The following is a 24,981-nucleotide window of genomic DNA, read 5'->3' as shown; positions in this document are numbered from 1 at the left end:
ACTGTAATTAGACTCCTCAAGGCTTCTCAACCTGTCATGCCTGACCAAGTTCATGTCAACACTCACTGCCCCTCCCTCCGCTGCTCTCAGACCCAGACTCACGGTGCAACAGGAGCCCATCTATAGTAGAGCGTGTTGCATAAGGTTGTGCAGTGTCAGCCCCGGGCCTACAAAGATCTGGTTCCATAAAGGCTCTCAGAAAAGAGACCCCGTAATAACTCTCCACTACAGGACACCCTGTGTCATGCCTGTAGAAGAGAAACTTATGCAACGTCATCTGCTGCTCGTAGGTCTGCCATCTAAGGGCACGGTGAGGGCAACGTTTTCCTTGGCAAAAGGCAGAAAGGGGCAGGGGGTACAGGGTCATGGAGAGTTTACGAGAGGTGATGTCCCAAGTTCCCCCACAGCTTGTCCATTTTAAAATCACAATGCGTAATTATTAGAATTGGCACATCACAGTCATCAGCGGGATGAGTGTATGGAACATTGTGTGGCACTCTAATGAGCTGTTAGGTGGTGTGCAAACGCTGCCACCCGATCTCCATCTCCAGGACGTAAGCAGGTCAGGATGTCGTGAGATCTGGCATAGGATTAATAGGGAAATCATTCCAAAACGGAGTGCACATACTTACCATGTCTTGTCTGGCACTCCTCTGTCCATCTGTAGGTCCCATGGGGAAATTGCAAACAGAGTTCCCAAACTTCTCTGAGCAAAAAATAGGCATGAATTTAATCACTTGTACTCGTTTGTTAGATCAGACCTGCTTGGAAAAAAAATCCCAGTAAAGGCTGAGCAGAAAGGAAAGAACAGAGGTCTGGTGTGCGTCACTAGCAACTTAAATCATGGGAGCTGCTAAAAGTCAAAAGTGTGTGATAACTAGTCACAGTATCATCTCTCTGTTTCTTAAGCACCTGTTTAAAGATGGGAAACATACCAAGAACGTCTGGCATTGCACTACATGCTTTACAGCTGGGAATTCACTTTTTAGCTGTTAAAAGATGTAATACATAATTATAACATCAACTGCTAAAATTACACATCTCATCAAATTTGTATTAGTTAAGCAAGTCTAACATCTACCATGAAAGTGACTGCAATGTCCGGATATTAAGCCAAACACTTTTTTAACTAGTTTGATTTTTTTTTTTTGTTACTCTTGCTAAGCCAGGTCTTTATATTGGAGAGAAGGCAGATATCTACCACTGATATCTCCAACACTCAGCAACTCACACCAAAACAATCGAGACTGATGAATAGCACTACAGGTAAAAGAAAAAAAAAGTTCTCATAATGCAAACAAATTGCCACTGTTATATTATTGTTTATTATTGGATTAATATTACGGGTGCAATATTGTTTAGCCTATGTAGCATTATACTGTTGTTGCTGATCAGCTGAGCTCATTTTAACTATTTTCTATGGGTAGTTAATTCATATTTTGTATGCTCATCATAAGTTTTGTATGTAACATATTAATGTGTAAGCAGATACTTGAGAGCAGTAAAAAGTACATTTTTTTTCTGAATTGAGTGGAGTGGAAGTATAAAGTGGCTTTTCAAATGTCTTGCATTTATAGCATTCATTTGTTATTATGTACAAAACAAGCCATAATAACCCAACCATTCACTTTCACCGCTGTCCTAAAATGCCCATTTGCAGTTCAGAGATGTTGTGATTCATTTCTGCATCACAGTCCACATTGAATTGGGCTGGGACAGTAATTCAACTGGATGTTGCCTATTTTTCCACTCGCATGCCGATCTTTTGAGCGACATTATGCAAGTCCTCATCAAAGGCCTTCTTTCCTAAAAAGAGTGTCTTTAGTTTGGCTGACAAACCACTCTTCTGCACAACACTGGAGCCACTGCCTGCAGTCCACATGGCATTGAGTTTCCTCATCCTGGCATGAAGTCATCGGTCTTTTACAGACACCCTCAGAGCAGAGTAGTCTGCTCAATGTGAGCTTTTGTTAACCTCTGTTGTTAACATTCACAGCAAAAAAAGCACTCAGAAAGAGCCATCAAAATGAGATTCTTCTTTCTATTCATCACACATCCTGAAGTATCACGACTTGCCAAGAAGTGTGTTCACTTCTGTGCACTTACATAAGGATGTTTACACAAATGGAAGCAGTGGTGTTGCTGACAACAAGCATAGTGCAATATAAAAAGCTAATTATAATTAGATTTGAAAATTGAGTTTAGGCTTATAACTGCAGAGGGTAAAGGTTATTCACCCAGTCAGAGGAGTTAAGTTACCATGCTCTTATGCAGAGGCCAGGTGTACCATTTCCATCTCAATTGCTCCAATCACACTTTCATTACATGATACCTCCTTTACAGTATCACATGTGAGAGGATGAAAAACATGGTCTTGCTGACCGGTGTGCGAGAAGAAAAGTGAGAGAGTTGGAGGTTGCCACGGAGAAACCCAAAGACTTGGCTTCCTTTTATCAGAAGGATCAGTCAGCTTCAGTATCTCTTGTGTTGAATAAAGTGTGCGGTTGCAGGGATGAGAGTCTTAAGTGGAACTGTTAGTGACATGGAAATAGGCACTAAGTGGGTTGACTGCAAGGAGTCACATGCAGAAAAAAGACCCAGTAAAAGAATAGTTTATCCACAAAAAGGCCAGCTGTAAATCAGTCATGCCATGTTAACTTGAATTTGTGAAAAAAAAAAAAAAAAGCTTTTCTTGCATTCCTCCACTGGAAAATGGTGAACATAATGATTTACTGAAGGAGCACAACTTTTGACAGCTGCAAAACTCTATCGAAAACATCAGTTTACAAACTCTTACACAACTCATGCGGTATAATCCAAATCTCATTTATCCAGTCATAATCTCAGAACTTCCCAAACACATGCTTTTTTTTAAAACCTTATTATTTAAGACTGAACTGAATGTAAAACTATTCATTTCTCATAGCCATACTCAAATACTAAGGTTTATTAAGGTGACATGGCATAAATAATTGAATTCCATTTTAAATAGGACTGGGCTGGCATTACACTGCAAAAATAACTTATTGAATTTAAGAGAAACCATTTTAGATATGATTTCGATTGAAACAATCAAATTTGGCTGCCAGTACACTTTAAAAGTTTCCTATAAAAAGTCAAGATCTTAAAACAAGACCGAATTACTTGAAATAAAAAAGTGGTATTCTTGTTTCTAGATAACCAAATCTCACACAGGCAACATTTGGATGGATTGCTGCCCAGCAAGGTTTTGAACCCGTTTTGGGTCTAAAAAAAGAAAAAGAAAAAAAGTCCCTCCTAAAACAGACTGATGCTGTAAAGTTGTTAATACACATTACTCAATCAGGAATGAATGGTGAATTTAGACTATTTTCACATGTGGATTAAGCATGCATTTATACCAAAAACAGCCCTTCATTAAAACAATGCAACAGGCTGCATTGGTGAAAACTAGTGAGAAGATAAAATTTGACCTAAAACACCCAGTTTAAGAATTAGCTTCATGAGTTTGAAAGCTTGTCAGATGTCAGAATGCTGCATTTATAATACTGTGACAGTATTTTACATTTTAAAAATTTATCACAGTGGTAGCTATTTTATCATGTCAAGACGATTGCGAGAGAACAAAGTCTAAGTCCTTCATAAAATATTTCATTGTTGGTTTTAGTCTTTTGATGGCAATAAAAAAATATACAGAATGGGGGCAAAGTGATGGAAAAAACCTGAATAAAAGAGTGGAGAAACATCAGACGCTTCTGTTCAATAGGACTCACCAGATGGTTTGAGGAGTATAAAGATGACGTGAATAAAATGCTGCAGCCTTTGGTCACCTGATCTCAACCCAGTTGAACACGAGCTTGTAAGACAATGCTCTTCACCACCATGTCAATAAGACCAAATGATATAATATAAACTTTTATCTTCAAATTTATTTAGTCTTGTTTGTCTCTTGTGCTGTAACTCTTTCTGTTGTATATGGCAGTTTATATTTCCTTTTATCTGCTGTACTTGGGTCTTTCTTGCAAAGGAGATCTTGATTTCAGTTAGATTAGCTGAATAACTAAAGGTTGTTTATATAAATGAGGGAACATCTTTTGGAAATATGGTATTCATCCACCTCCCAATAGTGTTTCATAGACTTAAAAAGGAGCACTAAAGCTATCCTGGAGTCTCGTGGTGGCCTGATTCCAAGACACGTCATGTTGGTCTTTCCTTTAATTTTTCACCCACTGGTTGAATACTGATAGCCTTATCCTTTAAATTTGAACAGTGCATTACCTCTGCATTACTCACATGAACAGGAATTAATCTTTTAATTGCTAAACCGACATCAATCATGGCAGGAAAGCTATAAACGGACATACTGAACAATAAAGCCTTTATTTTTTGTCTTTCCATAGTTCAAGTTTGTCAGTCCCACCCAATGAAAAGGTGGCAAATAGAGTGAAGGAGTAAGAGGTAGAGCAAGTGTTCCATTCTCATTGTGATCAGCGTAAAAACTCACTTTTACACACCAAGGGAATGGCCATCCAAAGAAGGCCGACTAAAAAAAAAATAATAGAAGGGAAATAAACAATAGCAGCTTCTTTGTGGTGTTGCTAGCTTTCCCTTATTATTCACAATCATAAATACTCCTAACTCTCTGACTTTTTGATAAAGGTTGCACTACAGTGTAAACCAGAGAGGCGATGAGTGCTAACCATAAACAGAGGTGGTGCAGTCATCATCGCCATCATCATCATCATCATCATCATCACAGTCTCTGAACACTTGGGAGTGGGGAAACTGCCACATGGCAAGGTCCTTCTTGCCGTGTGTCCGAGGCGAAGGGGCTCTGCATAGTATGCTCAGAGAGAAGAGATAATGGCTGCCCACCGTGGACTGAAAAGAGGCTCTCGGTCTGGCACTCAAGGAGAAGACGACCTGGGGAGAAATAAAATGGGGCCGTCTCCATGTGAAGGAGAGCACAGAAACCTGAGCGGTGGAGCCTGACAGCACATCAGTCCAAAACAGGTGTATGATAGTCAGCTGGCCCTGTGAGTACAAGTGTTTGTGTATGCGTGTCACACTGCATTAAAACTAACTACTACCAACCACTCTACCACTCATCTGCACTGCCAGGTCAGGACAGTGCCATGTTACATTAAAAAAAAAAAAGGAGATAGTATTTACATCTTCAACACATAAATTATTTCCCTAGCATACTGTCTGTGTAATGCATAACAAGGTCTCTGGAAAAAAAAACAAACATAAGTGCCTCATATGAAAAGACTATGCTGACTCCAGATTTGAGAACGGTAGGCGAAGGGATAAATGCGGCGAAAATAAAACAAAATGCAGGCCAGAACAAGTCCAAAAAAAGAGAAAAAAGAACACAATTAATGCAGTAATTCATGAGAATGATTCGCAAAATGGCACACAGAAAGAGATAAAGCTGTGAGCTCGATTCGGCAACCCCTGAATACTTCCAGGTGGCAACAATGGCAGCACCGAAGCCGACTCGTTAATACCAAAGAAAGCAGACGAGTACGGAGGGGTCACTGCATGAAGGGCCTCAGCGCGGATCAGATGATACGGGATGCTTTACATTCCTGCCTCACGTCGCCAAGAGATCTAGAAATGACTTGCAACTCCTCTAGTCCAGAATGTGAACTTTGACATTTCTCAAATGTTTTGTCTCAGCTCTCGAGCCTCTGCAGCCCCTGCAGGTATCTGTCACCTCAGGACAGAACCGGGTCAAAGTGTTCACCTGATGCGATCTGACAAGTAAGGCCCTAGTCTGGTACAATTCACACTTGTTGACGATATACAGTATCAAAACTCTGTATAATGAGAAAACATACAAACGCATATGCAAATATAGCTTTCAATACACAACAACATACACATTAACTGTTGGTTTTTGCAGATGAAATTCAAAGTACAATGTGTCACAAAGAAATGATGGCTGGCTCCGTCCGTTCTGAAGAGAGAGATAAAAAGGGGCAGTGGGGCAAAAACAAGCGAACAAGACAAAAACAAAATCTGGTTCAGTTCATATTTGTCATGTTGAATAATTGCACACACACAGGAAGCTTGGCAGAGTGAATTTAACCTCTCCAGTTGGTTTGTGACTGTATGAGTTCATATTACCACCACTCTCCACTCCAGTGCTGCTGGGCTGCTGTCAGTCTTTGGGACACCCCCCTTGTGTTAGGGTGCAGGAGAGTCTGTCATTCCAGTGAGTTTTTTCTTTTTTTTCTTTTTAAAGGTAGGCCATTGGTTCGTTTGCTGAGAGGTCCCGCCTACCCTGATGGGCCGCGGCCCGGAGGGAGCCCATCAGTCATCCAGGATGACCTTGACAAAACTGGCCACATCTGTTTCTTTGGAGTCATGCACGGTGAAAAACGGATGTTGCTGCATCAAAAGGAGGGAGAAGAAAACATTTAGAAATGTGTTCTTGAATTATGAAAAATAATTTAGTGACATTATTTATTTGGGAAATACTAACATCATTGTCTTAGTGGGTTAATTTGGTAAGCCTGGCCTCTTGTGGACAAAAGCAAAAACAAGCGCACACTGGTCACTACTGAAGGGACGTTAATAATGGCAAAGTAGACAAAGTAGCATCATGCACACTATGTGACTTTATACGAGAAAAAAAACGAAAAAAAAACGCAACAAAAAACTACTAACCATCAATTCTGTATAAGCTGGTCTCTCATTTGGCTTCTTTCTTAAGCTGTGAAAACAAAGAGAAAAATGCAAAAGTGAGAAAGCAGTAAAATATATGTAACATAACTTCATATAAAAGTACATCTAAAAATAATCAAGTGGCATAAAGATCAGCTGAGAGATACTTCTGCCACTTCTTTCAGTGAACACAGAGTAAACACTGACCCCTGCTGGGCCTCAGTGCAACTATTTTTTTTTAAAGGTAAATAAGTTGAGAAAACTCAACACATTTGTCACCGGGTGCGAGACTCACCATTGGGAGATGAAGTCTACAAACTCTGGGGAAAAACGGTCGGCGGGCAACTGTGGAGACGGCTCGTCCACCACCTGTTTGAGCTGCTGGAACGGGGTGCCCCATGAGTCGTAGGGGAATTTCAAAATGGCCAACTCAATCTAGGAGACAAAAGAAGGCAGATATAACAAAGATTGTACATGCTGGAGGTAAATTACATGACTGCAGTGCATGTTTAATGCTACTAGGTGAGCATCACCATTAACTACAATTCAGAAATATTTATTTGACTGTAAAAATATGTTTGAATTTTGTCCTATATATACTTGTAAGTAAATTCTAGCAATCTGTAAGCAATGTTATGTAATAACTGCGGACAGCATGGACATACTGATCTGGCATCAGCCTGGCACAGGTAATACAACTGTCAGAAGTTACTGTGACTCAGCACAAGTGCTGTTTGGAAATATAAGAAGGCTGTAATGAGGTCTGTTCTGACTTTTGTTGGGAGTCCAGACTGATATGGAGTCATATATCATAAACGAGAATTATGAGTGTTGAAAAAACAAAAGAAGTTGCTTATCAAAGCCTGAAATGAGAGCGCTCAGAGTGCTGCTGGGAAACACGTGATTGTGTTTATTCCTTAAAATGCACTTTGACACATATTATATAACTGTACATTTTTGTTTGTCATAAGTCGTAACAAATCTGAAAATAAGCTCATAAAAAACAGGGCTGTGAAGTTTTATTGTGTTTTATCTACGCGTAAACTAAACAGATGAACAGTGAATGTTAGTAGATGTAATGAGGGGAGAAATAACACAGATTGATTTTCCTTAAACTTGCCATTGTATATGGAATCATCGCTGTAGTGGAAACTTCAATAAAAAAAACAGTCAGTCATATTTGGTGAAATTGTCAACATATTCACGTGGTGCACTGGGGAAAAAAAAAAAATCATACTCCCCTGCCAACTCTACTGCAATGAAACACCACTAATGGCATTACAGCACGTAAATGAAAACAACCGATCAGAGCCGAGGGGCCTCTAATACAGCTGTCATCATAACAACACTGCTCGTGAACTGCAGTCAAATTTAGCAGCGATAATCAAATATAAACCCAGATTCTGTTACTGTGCTGGCTATTTCTCGCCTCAAATGTTTTCAGAAACATATTTTAGTGTTCTGTTTAGCTATAAAATGAGAAAATTTGCAATTTTGCAAGGTTTCTAATATGAGGGCTGGGTCACAAACTTTGTTATTTCACAGCGTAACAGCTTGATGTGAGATATAGACAGCTGTGTTTAAGGCTCCTTGGCTCTGACTGGCTGTTTTCAGTGTTATGCAGTTGATTCTAGCGAATGCCATCAGAACAAGAGGAGGAGGGACATGATTTTTTCCACAGACTGTCTCACGTACTTCTTTCACAATATAGTGAGAGTTTCACCAAATATGGCAAAATTCTATTTTTATAAAAGTTTTCAACTATAGCTTCAAGAGCCACATTTTGATATCCGATCCTACTCACCATCGTGATACCAAGACTCCATATGTCTGACTTGACACTGTAGCCTTTCTGGTTGAGGTCAGGGTTGATCCGCTCAGGCTGAAATGGAAATTAGCAGCAAGAGATTAAGTACCGCCACTATGTAAAATTAGTGTGAATAATTATAGTGTACCTTTTGTGAAACAAGTTTTGCTTAACTTTAAGAAAAAAAAAATCTAAACATAAATAGAAAAAATGGAATACAATAAAACATGCAAATTAATGAAAGCCATTTCAATAACAGACATACATTAAAGAGAAGACTCCAATAATTAAAAAAGGCATGTAAAGATGAGAAAAATGTGTTTTAAAAATAACAAAATTATGTAACAAATGATAATAATTACATGGTTTTGCTTTGGTCAGATGTTTGAAAGCTGAGGAAAGTAGAGGTCTAGATTTCAAAATGGTCATGGAGCTCCTGGCCTGTAAATTATTAGTTTTACTCCAATCAATTAGGGGTTCCAAGACCTCAGACATAGGTCATCTCTCAGTAAATTCACAGTGAATCCTTTCCTAAACCTCAGCTACCGACTACCAGCAGTCTCTTCCTCAGTGCCCACTCACCGCCATGTAAGGCTTGCAGCCTGCATCCATCGTTTTGGCCACAGAGTCCACCAGGTGGCCACTGATGCCAAAGTCGCACATTTTCACTTGGCCCTGAGTGTTGATCAGAACATTGGAGGGCTTCACATCTACAGAGAGACATTGTTGGGAAAATGTTGAAATAGAAAATGGCAAAATAACAAGGTGAAACATCAACAGGAACCTGAAAACTGTATACGCTGATGATCTGATTACCTCTGTGTATCACTGACAGGTTACTGTGCAGGTGCTCTAATGCCTTCACAATCTGTGGAGTGAACAGAGAAAAGTAAGGCAGAATTCTTCAAGAAACAACAACTTCTGCTGTCTCAGTTATGTGAGTTATAGTGTTTTACACTCATATTAATAAAATAATACGTAGAAAATACTGACAAAATTCCCAATCTCATTGTTGAGTCAATTGATGTCATTTCCTTTGAGTCACAAATATTTTATGTAGCAACACATTTCTTTGGAACTGTTGGATGTAGCCTCAGCCCACAAAGCCATTTTCCAAGTAGAAAGGAAAAGAGACGATTGATTTATGTGACAGAAATGTAAAAAAAGAGTGTGTGGTTTTAGGACTCGTCTTGTGATGATGCAACTATTTCCTGAGGAGCAATACTTAATCCGTTTGTCTAAGACCACATACAAAACATTTTCAGAGATATTACACCCAGCAATTGTTCACCAGGTGATAATTGCAGCACTTTAAGTTCCCGTAAAACCTCAACTTATGAGAAGGGTCTAGCTGCAGAGATCCAGACTCAGGTCCACCTCCTCCATCGGACCCTTTTCGGTCCTGAGCTTGGAGAAAAAAGTCTGATATTGTGTAAGCCCACCTCAGATGATCATTGTGATACAATAATATGTGTTTACATACCGTTAAGCATTACACGTTCCATGTAATAAAACCATACGCTGCTCAGAATACAGGTTACTACAACTTCAGGCAAGTTAGATTTAAGGCATTTTAAGACTTTTTTTATGCCACTTAGAATGAAATTTAAAACCAATTTTACAACCAAAATTAACTAATTTTGCCCAAATATTTAATGTAACATAAACATTATTTTTTTTGGTGACGTTCATGCGAGGTGAATTTGGCATGTTTTAAACATTAAAAATAATATTCTGAAAAATAAAATAAAAGATGTTACCAGTTATCTTTAAATCTTATAATGCCACATCAGAAAAAAATTAAAGACATTTTAATACCAATGAATCCCTTATGTCTAAATTATTTAATTTAATGCCTTTTTAAGGATCCGTGGGAATCCTGGTATAATACAGTGGCATAAAAACATTATTTATTAACAAGAAAGTGCGATAAATACACAATTTTCTACTTTTCCACACACGACACAGCACCAAAGGTGGGCCCAAGCCTGGAGCTCTGCAGCGGGACCCTATAGCAAATAAAAGTCTTGTTCTCTGACACAAAGTGAAAACGTGTACTTTTCCAAAATGCTGGGCTATTCCTTTAGTGTAACACTTTTTGGAAAATGTGGGACAGGACGTACTGCTACTGTGATCTTGCCCAAGATGTCCTCTGGGATTTCTTTGCCTTTCTCAATAACCTTCTTATAGAACTTATCCAGAGACGTGTCCATTAGCTCCATACAGATCCAAACATCCCCCTGAAAAAAAAGAGATGTTGCCCAAAATAAACAAACAGATGATCAGACACTCAACATAACATGCAGGTGTTCATATCAGTCATGACTGCGACAGTTTATTTACCTCTCTGAAGAGGGCGCCATAGAAGGTCACAGTGAAGAAGCAGTCCACTGTCCTCATGGAAATGTCCAGATCCATCAGGAGCCTCTTCTGCTCCAGAGTGTTGACGGTGGCACGAATCCTCTGAGAAAACAAACATCACAGATTTGGCTGCCGGTGTCACCGGAGGGCAGATATAGCTTAAATCAAATGGTGTCCAGTGTCCTTTAAACCCCCTCAATATAACGTCTAATGTCATACATCCGATAGATCTCGTCCAAATGTTTACAAGTTGAGCTCATATGTTGAAACTATCTCTGAGTCATTGTACTATTTTAAAATAGTTCATTTACAGTTCAGGTAATCTGAGATGCAGCTTCCCAGCCCACCTTGACAGCCATGATAACACCACTGGGCACATGTTTCATCTTGTCCACCACCCCGTACGCTCCCCGGCCCAGCTCTTCAATCTGCTCCAAGTCATCGGCCTTCACCACAAAGTTCTGGACAGAGGAAGCAGGCGTTACATTAATGAGTGTTCGGCCCATCAAAAACCAGCAGTATGTTTCAGAGGAATACAACAGAGCCAAGTTTACCTGATCTCCAATTGTGACGCAAGCTTTTGAGTCAAGATCTCGAGGCGGCCTGCAGGGAGAGAGCAACAAAGTGTAGTCGGTTTTAATGCCACAATACTCAGTAATGGAAAATTCATACTCTAAGAGAAAATGTGCATGTTTGTTGAAGCTGTTTATAACATTCATTCGAAGCAAACATTGATTACAGTCAATGCTAAAACCAATAAATTTAATTCTGAAATACCTCAAACACACAATTGGCATTTTGGTGCAACATTTCTTTCCTACTGGCAGACAAACTGATACAGGTATAGCTGCAATAAGTTGATACCAGGCCCAATTTATTGTCCAGGCAATTGTAGCAATTCCACTCTAATTTCAAGATTATCTTCCACATGAATATGTTTTTGTTTTAAAGCTATTGCTATAGCTATGTGTTTAGTTACAAAGAAAGCAAACCTTTGTTTTTTTTGTTGCATGAGTGTTCCTTTGTATCAATCTATGTCCCCTCTCTGAATTCTGAGGTTTTTGCGGGTCCAGGTACGCAGCCAGAGCTCTTCATGAGATATATTTTTTCCTCAGCAGCAGTTTGTGACTCGCAAAGCAGATAATTGATCTGCCAATCCACTCAGAGCTGATAAGATCAGATACATGAATGCGAGGAGCAGCTGCTACAAGTGAATGTAAACTTTTTGGCGCACCAGAATGAACGATTAAGTTTCACTTTCAATGTGCTCTAACAATCTGCTGCTCCATGTGTGCCCAGAGTACACCCTGTGCTCCACGAATTTGGTGAAATGAATAACTGAAAGGTATATAAATTTCAACAGCACTTCTAATGAACAGTTAGATGATGGCAGATGTTTCTGTCGTGGTGGGCTGTCAAAAAATGAATGAAAATGAAACCTTGCCTTTTTCATTGCCTTGGATTCTCACAGTGATGGATAATACTCCCAGTGACATTACTACTCTAACGTGTCGCCATATTTGCTTTCCAATGACTCACAGTGTTTTCTGCCACCTTGACCACTTAATACTCATGATACTTTCAGTAACAGGTCCACCTCATCATAGATCCAAGCAAAGAAATCTCTGATCTTACTTTCGCCAGTATTAAGTATTTTCTGTAATGTCAACGAAGCAAACCACCACAGAGTACACAGTCTGCTTCCTGTTTACAATGAAATGCGTGTACCCAGTGTACGTCTATGATCATGTGATATGCATTTTCAGACATGTTAGTATGGACAGAGATTTTTCTAAAACAGAGCTAAATTGTTTGTGTGTACAGAGATACATTTTAGTTTTGAAATTAAAACACATTAGTGTGGATTTGGCCTTAGGATGGTATGGCTGTTGTCTTACCCTGCTGCTTCTGGTGGGGGCGGCACAAACACTTCTTTGGCCAGCTTCAGCCCGGGGTTCTTCTTCTTCCCTTAGAGACAAGAATCAGAAAACCATTACCATCTCACCTCCATCATAGGTTCATATCAATCAATAAAGCTGTAATTAGAAGTAACCACAAGCTGGTATGATTAGCAGTGTTTTGTAGAAGGAGGAGGCAAATGGACTTTCACATCTACAGACTCTTATGAGCCCAATGTCCACATTACTGAGTTTAGAGATGAGGTTTGCCACAATGGAGATCTGAAGTTCTAATTCAGGCCATTAACTGCAAACTAAGTGGACTTGCTTGTTTGCATATGTCCACATCGGTCTATTGATAGTAAATTTTATTCTATTCTGGTAGTAAGGAGTTTTTTCAAGGTTAAAATCAATTTGCAGTTGCACAAGCTGCAACAAATGATCTGTTATCTCTCTGGAGATTAGGTGTACTCAAAGCTGAGGCCCTGCAACAGGGAAAAGGAAGACTAAATGACTAATCGACATTGGTATGATGACTCAAATGGAAGGGAGGAGGGGGGGTACAAGGGAAGTTTTTTTCTTTTTACTGTTACGATAATTGCTATCAAATCAGCTATCAATGGGTTTTTCCTCTTAGGTCTCTTTTTTCCTAATCTCAAGTTTGGTTTACATGTTTTAATATCTGGAGTATGGTGCTGTAAACTGTGGAGCTCTGGGACCTTTCTGTGTTAAATTAGTGACAGCAATCCATTCATAAACACAGTTTACCAGCAGCCTCTGGGACTTCCCACAAGGGGCTGCGAGTCCCTGCCAGAATGACACAGCTACCGGGCCTGCGAGCAGCAACACGGGAAAAACAACTCAACTTCTCTTCACACAGACACTTGTGTTCAGCATGTTCGCTCTTGTTGCAAGGTCGACAGGAAACACAGAGCACTTTTCTTGACCTCTGTTTGTGTGTGCTATGCCACAACTTCACCCCCTGGGATATGATGAGAAACAGTTTAGACCTGGTTGGTTATTTCCTGTTCTTGTCCTGCAGCATACAGGCGCAAGCCGGGCTGTGCAATTATTCTACCCCAGTTCAGAGAAACTGGTTTAATGCACAAGCACCTTCACTTTGGAACAAATGCAACTGCTCTCATTATTACTGTAGGGTTGTGTTTGCCATTGCGTGAGTCACAATACTCCAGTGTGGAGGAAGTACCATTGGGTAAACCCCTCCTTGCTAGATTAAGCTGGAAGGGAAGTGAAGTTTTACAAAAGATTTTAGATTCTATGGCCTACCACTGAAACGCCAGACAGGTCCATTTTGTGCTGCAGCCCTAAAATAGGCCTACAGTGTCTGGACAGACTACGGTAGTCTCATGTGGTAGGGAGAGATTGAAGTGTGATTTACTCACACATGCTTGGTCAAAAATAGATTATGCATTTCCTCTGCGTGGGATAATGTACGAGCACTCAAAGCATTCTGATGACCTGACAAATAAGACAGCCTTTTGTTCAGGGACCAAAATTAGTTTAGCATGCGAACATGGCGGTGCAAAACTTGTGGCATGCAAAAGCTGTTTTTAAGAGATATCTGGAACACTATTAAAATTGCACTAAATACATGCAGCTTTTTAGTTTCATTTCAGTCTGAATTACTGCTAAATTCTCAGGGAGCAGTATGCGGTGACAATGTAACCGTGTGTGTTTGGTGGGATATGACTCACAGCCAGTCAGACTGGACACATCCGCTTAAAACACAACAACTGTCAGGACCCTTTGGGAAATATGATGTCACTTTACTTGGACTGCTTGCTGCTCGCTGTCCCCGTTAGGGCCAGCTGAGGCGAGCTTCATGACAGCTCTCTGCTGCAAGACATGCCTGCTCCTCCAACTGAGCCTGGTAGGACACAATAGTGCCATGTAGGGTTGCAATGATATACTGGTTTTAAGGTATACCATGATATAAGAGTCAGAGTATAATGATTATCATATTGTGTACATTTGCTTATGTATGATTATGAAAAAAATGCAACTTTATTTTATTTATTTTTATTGGGGGGGGGGGGGGGGGGGGGGGGGGGTTACACATACTTCCTTAAAAAATGATTTCAAGTCTTAATTATTGTGATAAAGCATTTGTTCAACCAAAACTAACCCTTCTGTTTTCATTCCCATAACTGTTTTCATTCCTTTAGCAGTCATTCTGACCGGTAACAGCAATAATAATAATAATGTAATATCATGACTGCAATATTTTCTGAGACTTATTGTACAGTGAAAATCTCATATCACTGCAACCCTAGTGCCATGACATCAGCTTCAGTCAAAGTATAAAGAGGCAGCACAGGTAAAATTCATGTGCACAGATACCATATTGGTATTAAGTGTTTCGAGGCAGTGGGTGATGCACAGTAGCAAGCCCAATACTTGTAATTCATGCTATTTATATCAATGTGTGCACTGGAACCTTGCTGTATATCCAAATATGGCACAAGTTGCATAATGCATTTTGATTTTAAAAATCCCCACACTCACACTACACTACAGACAGTAGCAGTGAATTGCTGCACTCTTACAGGAAATGCAGCAATTCTTAGAAAAACCAAAAAGATGTTCAGTGGAAACTATCCAGAGTGCAGTACGTAATGTGAACAAGAATTTCTGGATTGCGCATGGGATCAAAGTGTCAATAGCTGTGTGGCGAGTCACCATCAGGAAGCTCCAACCCTCAGAGTGGGTCCATATACAGAAAAGGATGACTCATGCACATATAATCTTCTACACCACCCTATCAGTGCTGTTAGGGAGAACCCAATCTCTAAACATGCCTCAGCAATACCATGAACAGCAGCACTGCAATGCACTAAGGCCCACTCCTCTCTTGACCAGCAAGGCTCAACTCCTTAGAGTAGCCAGAAACTAGGGTAAACACTTTCACAAGGACACCTCAGGCCTGCTTTGGTGCACACAACAATTACAGCACAGAACCTGTGTAGCAGCTATAGAGTATCTGCTTGCAGCCAGAGAACTGTCAACAAAAAAGAGGCTGCACTAGGTATTGGTGCTGCAAGTCAAAACATGCCATGGTAGGCCAAAGGCTGTGATTGCCTGAGCAGCCAATCTACACAGCCCTCTCAAAACAGTGTGTACTCCCGACCATGGTAACGCTAGTATGATTGTGTAACAGCACAAGCGGTGAACTTGAAATGTAAATTGACATCATCACCATGCTTTGTGTGTGTGTGTGTGTGTGTGTGTGTGTATGTGTGCATCTGTGACGCAGAGGAAGGACCTTGATTTTTCCAAGGTGTGTATTTTATTCAATAGTGTATAGTGATTACACAGCATAGACTCGCTGACTGACTGGCGGAAGCCAAGTGTGTGATAGCGCCATGGTTCCTTGGCATCGCCGCCTGTTTTTTTTTTTTTGTTTTTTTTTAAAAAAAGGAATTCCATCCCGGGGGGGGGGGGGGGGTACATTTACACGAAAACGGCGCTCGCTGAATATATTTTTTCGCGAATACCAAACAAAGAGGACTTTGGCACAATTGTTCAACCATGAGTCAGGAGGCCGAAAAACACCTGTGGTCCCAATGTGCTACACTTTACCGAAAAATTAGTTCATAATTACAGCTTGGAAATATTCCTTTATTGTCGTGAAAATGCTGTTAGCTAACCACAACATGGGAACTTAAACGAAGACGCGAGTGTAGCATTTGGCTAATCATAAAAACTATGATTTCGCACACTATCATTAACTCTGTGATGAATACCTCCAGACACCAGTGTGTCTAGAGCCTTCCCATAATGATAGAAAGCAAGACATGCTGGCTAGCTTCGTTTACTCCTCTCATACATGCAGCTTTCCACCTGGCAAGGTTACATTTCTCAAACATAGCTAGCTAAATTACTTCCACGCCAACTGCAACTCGATATGTAAAATATTTGCACGATTGTTTCAAAAAATAGTGAGAAAAAAACACTTACCTCCTTTAGACAGAGACATTTCCCCTTTGCTTTGATGAGGGGGAAGGGAAGCACAAAGACTTTTGCCTTTTTTTACTCCCTCCCTCCCTGCATCTAGCCTTACACCCGCTCAGGATCGCTGGCTTGTGCAAAAACTAGCAGCGATTAAAACCAAACGGTTCGTCCTCGTGCAATCTTTGCGCTTCGATAACCAGCTCGCGCGCTCAAAGATCGATTAGCAGATCAATGCACAACTTTAAATAAAGTCGGCGCGGGTCGTACAGTTCGAGTTAGTTTGCTAACAAAACCTGCACTTTTAGGGTGGCCAAAGTCTGACAGCTGAAGGTTCCAACGACGTAATGGCGTATTTCCTGCCTCGCGCAAAGCATCAGGGGAAGTTGAGTTTGTATTGTGTGAGCACAAAGCAAAGCGAGACTCTTTTCCATCAATTAACCTACTGCAACTTTTTTAATAAACTGTGATGGAATAAAACTGAGTGCATTTTGTCGAGCACTGTTTTTAGATACAAAGTTGAGGTACTTGTGTTTTATTTAAAGTCTTTTCATTTTACTTTATTGGCACTCCATTTTGGAGGGAAACTTAGCACTTTTTATCTCACAAAATATATCTGACAGTTTAAGTAATGAATTGCCTTTGCAAATTATTTTGTATTATGAAAAATTATATTTAACTATTATAATTATATATAATATAATATGTAAGATAATTATAAATTATATTTTTTGCCAAAATGAAGTACCTAACAATATTTAGGCTTACAAATACACCTGAAACCATCAGCAGATGAATCAATAACAGGTATTTTGATCAGTTCAGTAACTGTTCATGTAAAAATCTTTTTTTTTTTTTTTTTTTAATTCCAGCTTCTCAAATGTCAGAATTTATCTACATGGGTGTATTATACGTTTTACTTAAGTAACATTTTCAATGCAGGACTTTTACCTATAAGTACTCCTGAATACATCTTTCACCACTAATTATTAAAGTACAGTAAGAGCGTGCATCAATGACGCCGCAGTTCTGTTTATTTCTGCAAACCCAATACAGGCCAATACAGACATTTTTTTTTATTGTCTTTTATTAATATTTTTATTGTTTCAGGATGAAAATCACATATTGATTTAGTTTATTTAAAAGATGGATTAAAAGCATGTGTAACAATAAATAAATAAAAAACAAAATACCACAGGACTCACTGTCTTGCAAGCAGTGTTGGTAAGTGGTGCACTACGGTTCAATTACTACTTTAATTACAAATTGTGGTGGTTGAGTGGCAGTTTAACTACGCAAAAGTAATTTTACGGTTTATTTGCCATATAACATGATGCAGCTTATTGGCTATGGTTATCATAAAATAACAACTACCAGCTATTTGACTAAAACCACCAGTTGTCCATGACCACATACTATGAATTTCCCGAGCATTTTTCTTATTCTATCCCAACGACTGCTCCCTCTCCTCTTCATAAAACACATCCTCGGGCTGACTAGTGAAGGATTGACCTGTCAACACACTTACACTCAGTGTCAGTTCAGTTGTACCAATAAAAAATTCCATACTCCAATTGTGACGATTCCCTGCTCTGTAGTTTTTGATTATTTGTTATTAGTTGAACTACTTCATTTTATTTTCACAAGTTATTTTTATGAGTAAAAATGTAGTTTAACTAATTTTCATTTTGACAGAGCTTAATAGTTTGGTAGTTTCCCCAACACTGCTTGCAAGTCAGCTACAGTATACAAAGGAACATAGATAATGGGATTGCACTTTAATTTACACATTTTGGTATGTAAACAACAAACAAGTATATAAGAGTATGTCACAGGTTAAAAGTGCCATGAATTGAAATCTATATTTGACCGCTGAAAAGTGAAATGCATAAAATTAATAGCAATAACATTTCTTTGAAAGCAAAACTTCTAAAGTACCTATGCAAACAACATTAACCATCACACATATTTAATAATTTCAAGGATCAAACCGCTGAACTACAGAATACCTGAACAAATACAGTACAGTGAAGTGTTTTATTTCTTGTTGCATGAAACAGTGAAAAACCCACCATCATTACTGTGATAATAACTGCTGACTATATTGTGAGTCCTTTATTGTACCAAACATCTCCTTGCTGAATAGTTGGAAGACAACAAAATGCACAAACTTATCAACAATGGAGATGTCACAGACCAGACGCATAAACACGGGCTGCGATATGAGTTTACCTTGGAGCATGTGATTTTGTGAGTAGAGCGTGGATAAGCGATGGTAAGGCCACACCAAATTCCTGCCGTTACTTCCTGGCAACAAGGAGGGTATGGTAGAGAGGTTTTATTACAATGTGCAGATAGAGGGAGCTGTCAATCAGGTACTCTGATGCACGGCGCTGCAGGTCGGCATCCACCAGGAAATCCCCGGCCTCCTCTGTGCTTTGGTGAAAGTTGTAGACGTGGCGAACCACCACTTTTCCTTGCTGTCTCGCCATCACGATCACCGTCTTCTGGAAACTCACACCAGCAAAGTCTGGACTTGAAGTTGCTGGTGTTACAATAATTCGAGGTCGACCTCCATCTGTGCGTGTGGGCTGCATGGCGCCCAGCTCTGTGTAGGATGACCTGGCGCTGAGTGGGAGCCAGCGAGGGGAGAATAGGGCATTCCAAGTGACTCTCTTACTGGAGTCATGGCCGCTGGGCCCAAGCTGGGTCTGGAAGCTGAAGCTGCGGTCATCACGGGTGGGGTTATTGATGACCCAAGGGGACCCCCAGGAGGTGGACAGGTAGTTACGGGGAGTGAAAATACTGCAGTTGACATCAAAGTACTTGGCCAGTTGAATAGGTGAAGCGGAGTGAAACTGGAAAGCCAGGTAGAGGAGATCACGTATAGACTCGTAATGCTTCTTCATGAGGGCGGACTGCTTCTGAAGACGAAAGAGGTGCTGAGGGGGGATCATGCCGTATCGAACAGCCCTTAGGGCGTTTTCCACTGTGGAACTGACAGGCTGGTTCTGGCTAATCCAGGCCTCCAGGGCCTCGTAGAGCTCCAGCTCACTCTGCAGAATGAGGTCAGAGCGCTGGAGCAAGGAGAGGAGCAGGTCTTCGCTGATCGAGCCCCATTCTCCGCTCTGCAGCACCGAAGACAGGTTCCAGGACAGATACTGCAGGCAGCTGTCCCGCAGGACCATGTCCCCAATTTGTAATGCATAGTTGTACCAGCCAATCACATGGCCAGAAGGCGAATCACTGCACAGATGTTGGGTCATATATTGGGTCAAACCCTGTTGTAAGGCCCACACGTGGTACTTGCTGGCCAGCTTATGTAGAGAAATGGCCTGATCTAGCCGCACTGAGATGTCACCGCAGTACAGATACCTGCAGAAGAAAAACAAAGCTAGAATAGTCATCCAAAGACATGTTTAAAATATATATATTTCAGTAAGGCACGCTCCTTGTATTCTCTCCTCTCATGTGAGTCACTGAATAAACCCACACTATCTGATTTTCGACTGTGAGCCTCAAACGGCAGGTGTAATTTTAGAATATTTCACAAGATGGAGCATCTCACGTCGCCAAAGGAGAGAGTCAAAATGGTGAGTGAAGATCCAACTTTACACTTGTGGTAAATACAAAAGCATCTACAAGTAGCTCCACAGATTCTTGAATGCTTCCATCTCATCAAACTTGATTAACTCTGAACAAATGATTACAACCAGAGTCACTCTCACCTGACAAACTTGTCAAAGACAGCAGCACAGTCGGGCGTCTCCCTCAAAACCAAAACACTGTTGTTGCGAGTCAGCAGCAGTTCCTCAAACACGTCACTCTGCAGCGTGAGAACCAGGCTGTGGGCCTGGATCACCTTCACCTCGTCCGTGTTGATGGTCTGCACCCGCAAAGTGACATCACTGCCGTTCCCCAGGGCCAACAGGGTCTCCATGCGCTGCACCAAACTCATGGAGTGATTCAGCACCGTGGCCCCATTGTCCAACGCCACTTCTTGCTTCAGGGCAGCTGTGGAAAAGAAAGTGCAAGATGATAGACTGGTAGCACAGCTCTGATTTTCTGTTTTCATCACCGTAATTTGCATCAGTCTGACTTTCCAAGATCCCACAACAGAATCCATGTGCATTTGTTACAACTTAAATAAGCTTTGACACAGCAAGAAGTGGAAAAGTGCTCCCAAACTCTTCAACTAAACCACAAGTGATAATATGTGTCAGGGGAAAAGCAGACTTGCACATTCCTCTATTTTCAATTATTAGAGAACAAGCCAGGTGGCTGACTCAGAAAACCTCCGGCACCAGGTGCTCAGAAACAAATCCTGAGTTTGCAGCGCTTTGCAGATGGCTGCTTCTATGGGCCTGAGTAGAAGTGGCACATCCTGGAGATTCACACATGAAAGACTCAGCATGACAAGCTGCTGTTTCCATTCTGCCACAGCCATCAGCGGCCTTGTTGGCCTATTACTAGGGGTTTAATGAGACACAGGGGGAGCACATTGGCTTCCTGGAACGCCTCACAGTCTTCATATCTCTACCACAATCAAGCGCCCCCTACTTCAAAGTAACCTTTTTCCAATTAGCCAGCCAGCACCCTGAGCCAGCTGAGCGTGGTGTGGGGGAGTGTTTTGACAAATGATTCTGGCACGTTGTAACTAATTGAATTTTCAAAATCACCAAATTCATTGTGAAAGAAAAAAACATCAGAGGGATTCAATTCAAAGTAAAAGTTATGAATAAAAAATGTGTCAGCGTCTCCTCCACTCAAGCTGAGAAGAGCTGAAAACATTAAATAAAACATTTTCCACACAGTCCCTAAATATAGGATTAGATGAGTCTGTGCTCGCAAGGATTTAAAAAAATAAAATAAAATCTGGCAGTGCAGGAATGTGGCCTTCAATAGCTTTGGTCAAAATCAGTCAAAGTCACAGCTTCATTAAGTAGTAAAAAGAAGCTTTTCCTCAGCGCTTGTACTGTACTGTATCACCGAGCCGGCACAAAGCCAGGCAGCAAATGGACTTGCCTGTCTCTCCCTGCACCCGGCAGACAGATAGATGAGGACAGGATGAGTAGAATAGATAAATCCCCATCCCCTGCCCTAAGGCTGAGCACGAGCCACACATTCATGCTGTGCCCTACTGACAGAATGGGGGAAGCTGGACTGAAATAGAACAATACTGCTTCTCTCACAATGTAAGATATTTAAAAAAGAGTGACTCTTAAAAAGCAAACAGTTCAAACTAGTGATGCCATTCTTACCTCCTCTAACTGTGACAGAGTAGATTAAGAGGAGCAGGGTGCCCACACAGACCCAGGCAGGGATCCCTTGTTCACGTGAGCGTACCATATCTTCTCAGTTATTCCCTGCCTCTCTTCCTTTGTCCTTTCCCCCCTCTCTTCCTCACTCTTCTCCTGACTCTTCCTTCTTGCTGCTTTGCCTTTGTGTGAGCAGAAAGGTGTGTTGCCCCGTGTGTGTCGCCCGGCTCCCTGTCCCGCACTCTTTATGTAGGACGCTGGCCTTTCCCTGGCGCATCTCGCAACCCCACGGACTCCATTGATTGGTGGAATCTGGCAGGGGCGTTGCTATAGCGACAGCTTTGATTTTGAATTTCTCCATCCATTCCTTTTGGATGTTACATGGCATTGATCTGCGGCACCGGGCCAGCCAAGGACTCAGCTTAATGGTTTTTGTTTTTCTTTTTTTAGTCTAAAAGTCAGAGAGGTTAGGCACTATTAACAATCAATATTAACACAGTTTCATGTTTTAATGGCACTCAGCAAATGCAACAAATCTCCTGGACTGCAAAATGTTGTTTATGATATCTGAATTAAGCACAATCAGAGTCACATAATTAGCCAATGAATTGCGAATTGAGACTCAGCATAATTGAGATTTTAATATGTGTGACAAACTGCAGTCAGTCAAATTTCACAATCCGTTTTGCAGGACAGTTTTTCATCTGAGAGCAATTATTCATCTGATGGCATGCTAATCTGACTAATGGGTGGATGATTTCATTGGTGCTGGGTCTGCTCATCTATTTAACGCAAAGTCTGTTTATCAAATTCAACTGCCAGTCAGGATTTTATGGAGTCACATCACTGAACCAGCGCATGTTTCAGGTGCAGGCGTTGCATCACAAACCTCACAGGGGTCAGCAGGTTTAACCAATGTGTGTGATATAAATTCCAGCTGGATATGGAGTTAATGGTCTGCCGCTTGCAGGGAACATACTAAGCTCCAAGCTATGATAATCGATATGAAATGCTTTAATGACTGAGCCACATGACATCCTCAAATAAAATATGGTAAATGGGATCAAGAGAAGTACATTTCAATGTGAAATGGCAGCGATGACAACAGTAGATGGCCTCTGGTCATGGCTAAAAAAGATGTTTACAGTGCCATTTATGTATCCCTCAGTTAGCATTGATCTGTCAGACAGAGATGGGTCAGTCAATACTGAGATCCCAGTTAAAATCTTCTCCAAAAAGTATGGATCTGATATTTAAAAAAAAAAAAATCATTGCATTAGAGTAGGCTATTTGTCCGATTACAATATTTCTATACAAGCTGCAATGTGACAAATATGTTTAAAATAGCTCCAAATCTGTCACGCCTGTATCCAGAGACAGACAAGGAGAGTCATCATTTCACAGTGAACTGGGTTTTGGTGATGCCCCGAGGGCTGCCAGGCTGCAGTAAAAATGCAGGAGAAGAAACGTCCTGTGAGACTCCAACCTGAGCCTGCACTGCTATGAATAACCTGACAGGTTCTCATAGGACAGCGGTGCTGCTGGGGAGCCCTAATGAAGCCTGCTGCAAAAAACTGGACGAGACAACACAGACGAGGCGCAGGATCATATTGAGTATATGATGGCATCTTCTATTTGTTTGAGGGAGATACAGACACACAAAAATAAGATTCATAAATAGTCTCAAATAATGAGACTTATGCTAAAGGGACAGTTAACCCCAAAATTAGAAATACATTTTTGATTTTCATTTTACATTTGATATGTCAGCTTGTGATGCTAAAAATGCCCAAAAAAAGCATTTGAAAAACTCAACAGCAATGTCTCTTTCCAGTGATCATGTACCGGTGACTCAAGATAACCCGCAGACCTTATTGTGAGAGGTTTCATGTAGGAACTATTTTCTTTCTACCTAACTACACTTGGCAACTGTATCATTGCGCAGAAGAAAATATGCATCCACTGCTTGCTCGCCTAGCAACAGTAAGCTAGCTAACGTTACAGCTCAGCTGAGGAGGACGCCATTAATGTTCAATCTCACGCTGTATAAACATAAGCCTCTTGTCCATGAATAGATGCACGCTTCCTTCTGCATAGTGAAACAGTTTGCGGGTGTAATTCGGTATAAAGAAAATTGTTCCTACATGAAACTGCTCACAACAAGGTCTGCAGATTATCTTGAGAAACCAAATCATTATCTGTGGAAAGAGACATTGCTACTGAGTTTTTCAAATATGTTTTTTGGCACTTTGAGCACTACCGATCGATATCTACTGCTATTATATTGGAAAGAAGGCAGACATCTCTATGGCTGATATCTCCAACACTCTGCAGCTCACACCAAAACAATCTAGATTAATTAATAGTTTTATAGGTAAGAGGAAAACCTGTGATTTGGGGGTGGACTGTCCCTTTAATACAGTGATCTACCTGGTATTATAACCCCGTATTCTATATTAGGTAAACTGGGTAAATTGGGAAAGTAATTCAGGCAGCTGTTGTTAGACTACAAAATGAAAACAGAATAAACCTAAAGACCTCTTTGTGTGTGCATCAAATAAAGGGCACACCCTTCATTAAGGTCACATTGTTTTCTCCTTTGAGATCAGCTCCTATTAAGAATCTGCTAACAGGACCACAATGCAAAGGGATGGATTGACGAGCTGCTGGGTTTTTGAGAGCACCCCTCGGGACGAGATCCATTGAGTGATCGATGCACCACAGGGGGCTCCATCACGCAGTATAAACAGTTCGTTTAGTAGAGGGCGAATGCCACAGTGAGCTTCAGCAAGGTGTCCCGTATGACCTTACTCTTGTGCTGGACCCGCAGGGGATGCTCTAGATAACCAGAGCTCCAGAACATGACACAAATGGCTTTTGATATAAACACACATTTACACATTAAATACACTAAGTGTTCAATGAATTAAAGACAAAAAGAGGAATAAAACTGCATTCTGTTGTTAGTTCACACACTGATATTTCCAGCATATATCTCATGGCGCAAATGTATTATTAGGCCTATTTCTTTGTGACA

General features: G+C 40.8%; 2 protein-coding genes across 2 annotated transcripts; both read right to left on the bottom strand.

Annotated features, from left to right (window-relative positions):
- Positions 1–4,340: 4,340 nt before the first annotated feature.
- On the bottom strand, positions 4,341–17,029 carry LOC121957025 (dual specificity mitogen-activated protein kinase kinase 6-like). Its single transcript, XM_042505513.1, has 12 exons — positions 16,696–17,029; positions 12,718–12,787; positions 11,374–11,422; positions 11,167–11,280; positions 10,802–10,921; positions 10,582–10,698; positions 9,275–9,326; positions 9,041–9,168; positions 8,456–8,533; positions 6,947–7,086; positions 6,655–6,700; positions 4,341–6,375 (listed from the first exon to the last, which is right to left on the bottom strand). The coding sequence occupies exons 1-12, from the start codon at positions 16,712–16,714 to the stop codon at positions 6,298–6,300; spliced, it is 1,011 nt and encodes a 336-aa protein (XP_042361447.1). The 5' UTR covers positions 16,715–17,029; the 3' UTR covers positions 4,341–6,297.
- A 1,776-nt stretch (positions 17,030–18,805) lies between these two features.
- On the bottom strand, positions 18,806–22,035 carry btbd17b (BTB (POZ) domain containing 17b). The gene is made up of 3 exons (XM_042505813.1): positions 21,948–22,035; positions 20,415–20,700; positions 18,806–20,061 (listed from the first exon to the last, which is right to left on the bottom strand). Exons 1-3 carry the CDS (start codon positions 22,033–22,035, stop codon positions 18,987–18,989), a joined length of 1,449 nt encoding a protein of 482 aa, XP_042361747.1. The 3' UTR covers positions 18,806–18,986.
- Positions 22,036–24,981: the final 2,946 nt, after the last annotated feature.

The sequence above is a fragment of the Plectropomus leopardus genome, chromosome 17, assembly GCF_008729295.1.
Source record: "Plectropomus leopardus isolate mb chromosome 17, YSFRI_Pleo_2.0, whole genome shotgun sequence".
NCBI classification, from domain to species: domain Eukaryota; kingdom Metazoa; phylum Chordata; class Actinopteri; order Perciformes; family Serranidae; genus Plectropomus; species Plectropomus leopardus.
This window is presented reverse-complemented; position numbering and strand designations above follow the sequence as displayed.

Bases quoted from the DNA above. Each gene is read 5' to 3' on its own strand.
- LOC121957025 (XM_042505513.1), bottom strand. The intron at 9,169-9,274 runs GTAATCAGATCA...GTCTCTCTGTAG, and splicing joins CCTGTCAGTGATACACAGAG to ATGTGAAGCCCTCCAATGTT. The intron at 6,701-6,946 runs GTGAGTCTCGCA...TTGTTTTCACAG, and splicing joins GTAGACTTCATCTCCCAATG to CTTAAGAAAGAAGCCAAATG.
- btbd17b (XM_042505813.1), bottom strand. From the start codon at position 22,035: ATGGTACGCTCACGTGAACAAGGGATCCCTGCCTGGGTCTGTGTGGGC. The intron at 20,701-21,947 runs GTAAGAATGGCA...TCTTTTCCACAG, and splicing joins CTCTGTCACAGTTAGAGGAG to CTGCCCTGAAGCAAGAAGTG. The intron at 20,062-20,414 runs GTGAGAGTGACT...TTTCTTCTGCAG, and splicing joins GTCTTTGACAAGTTTGTCAG to GTATCTGTACTGCGGTGACA.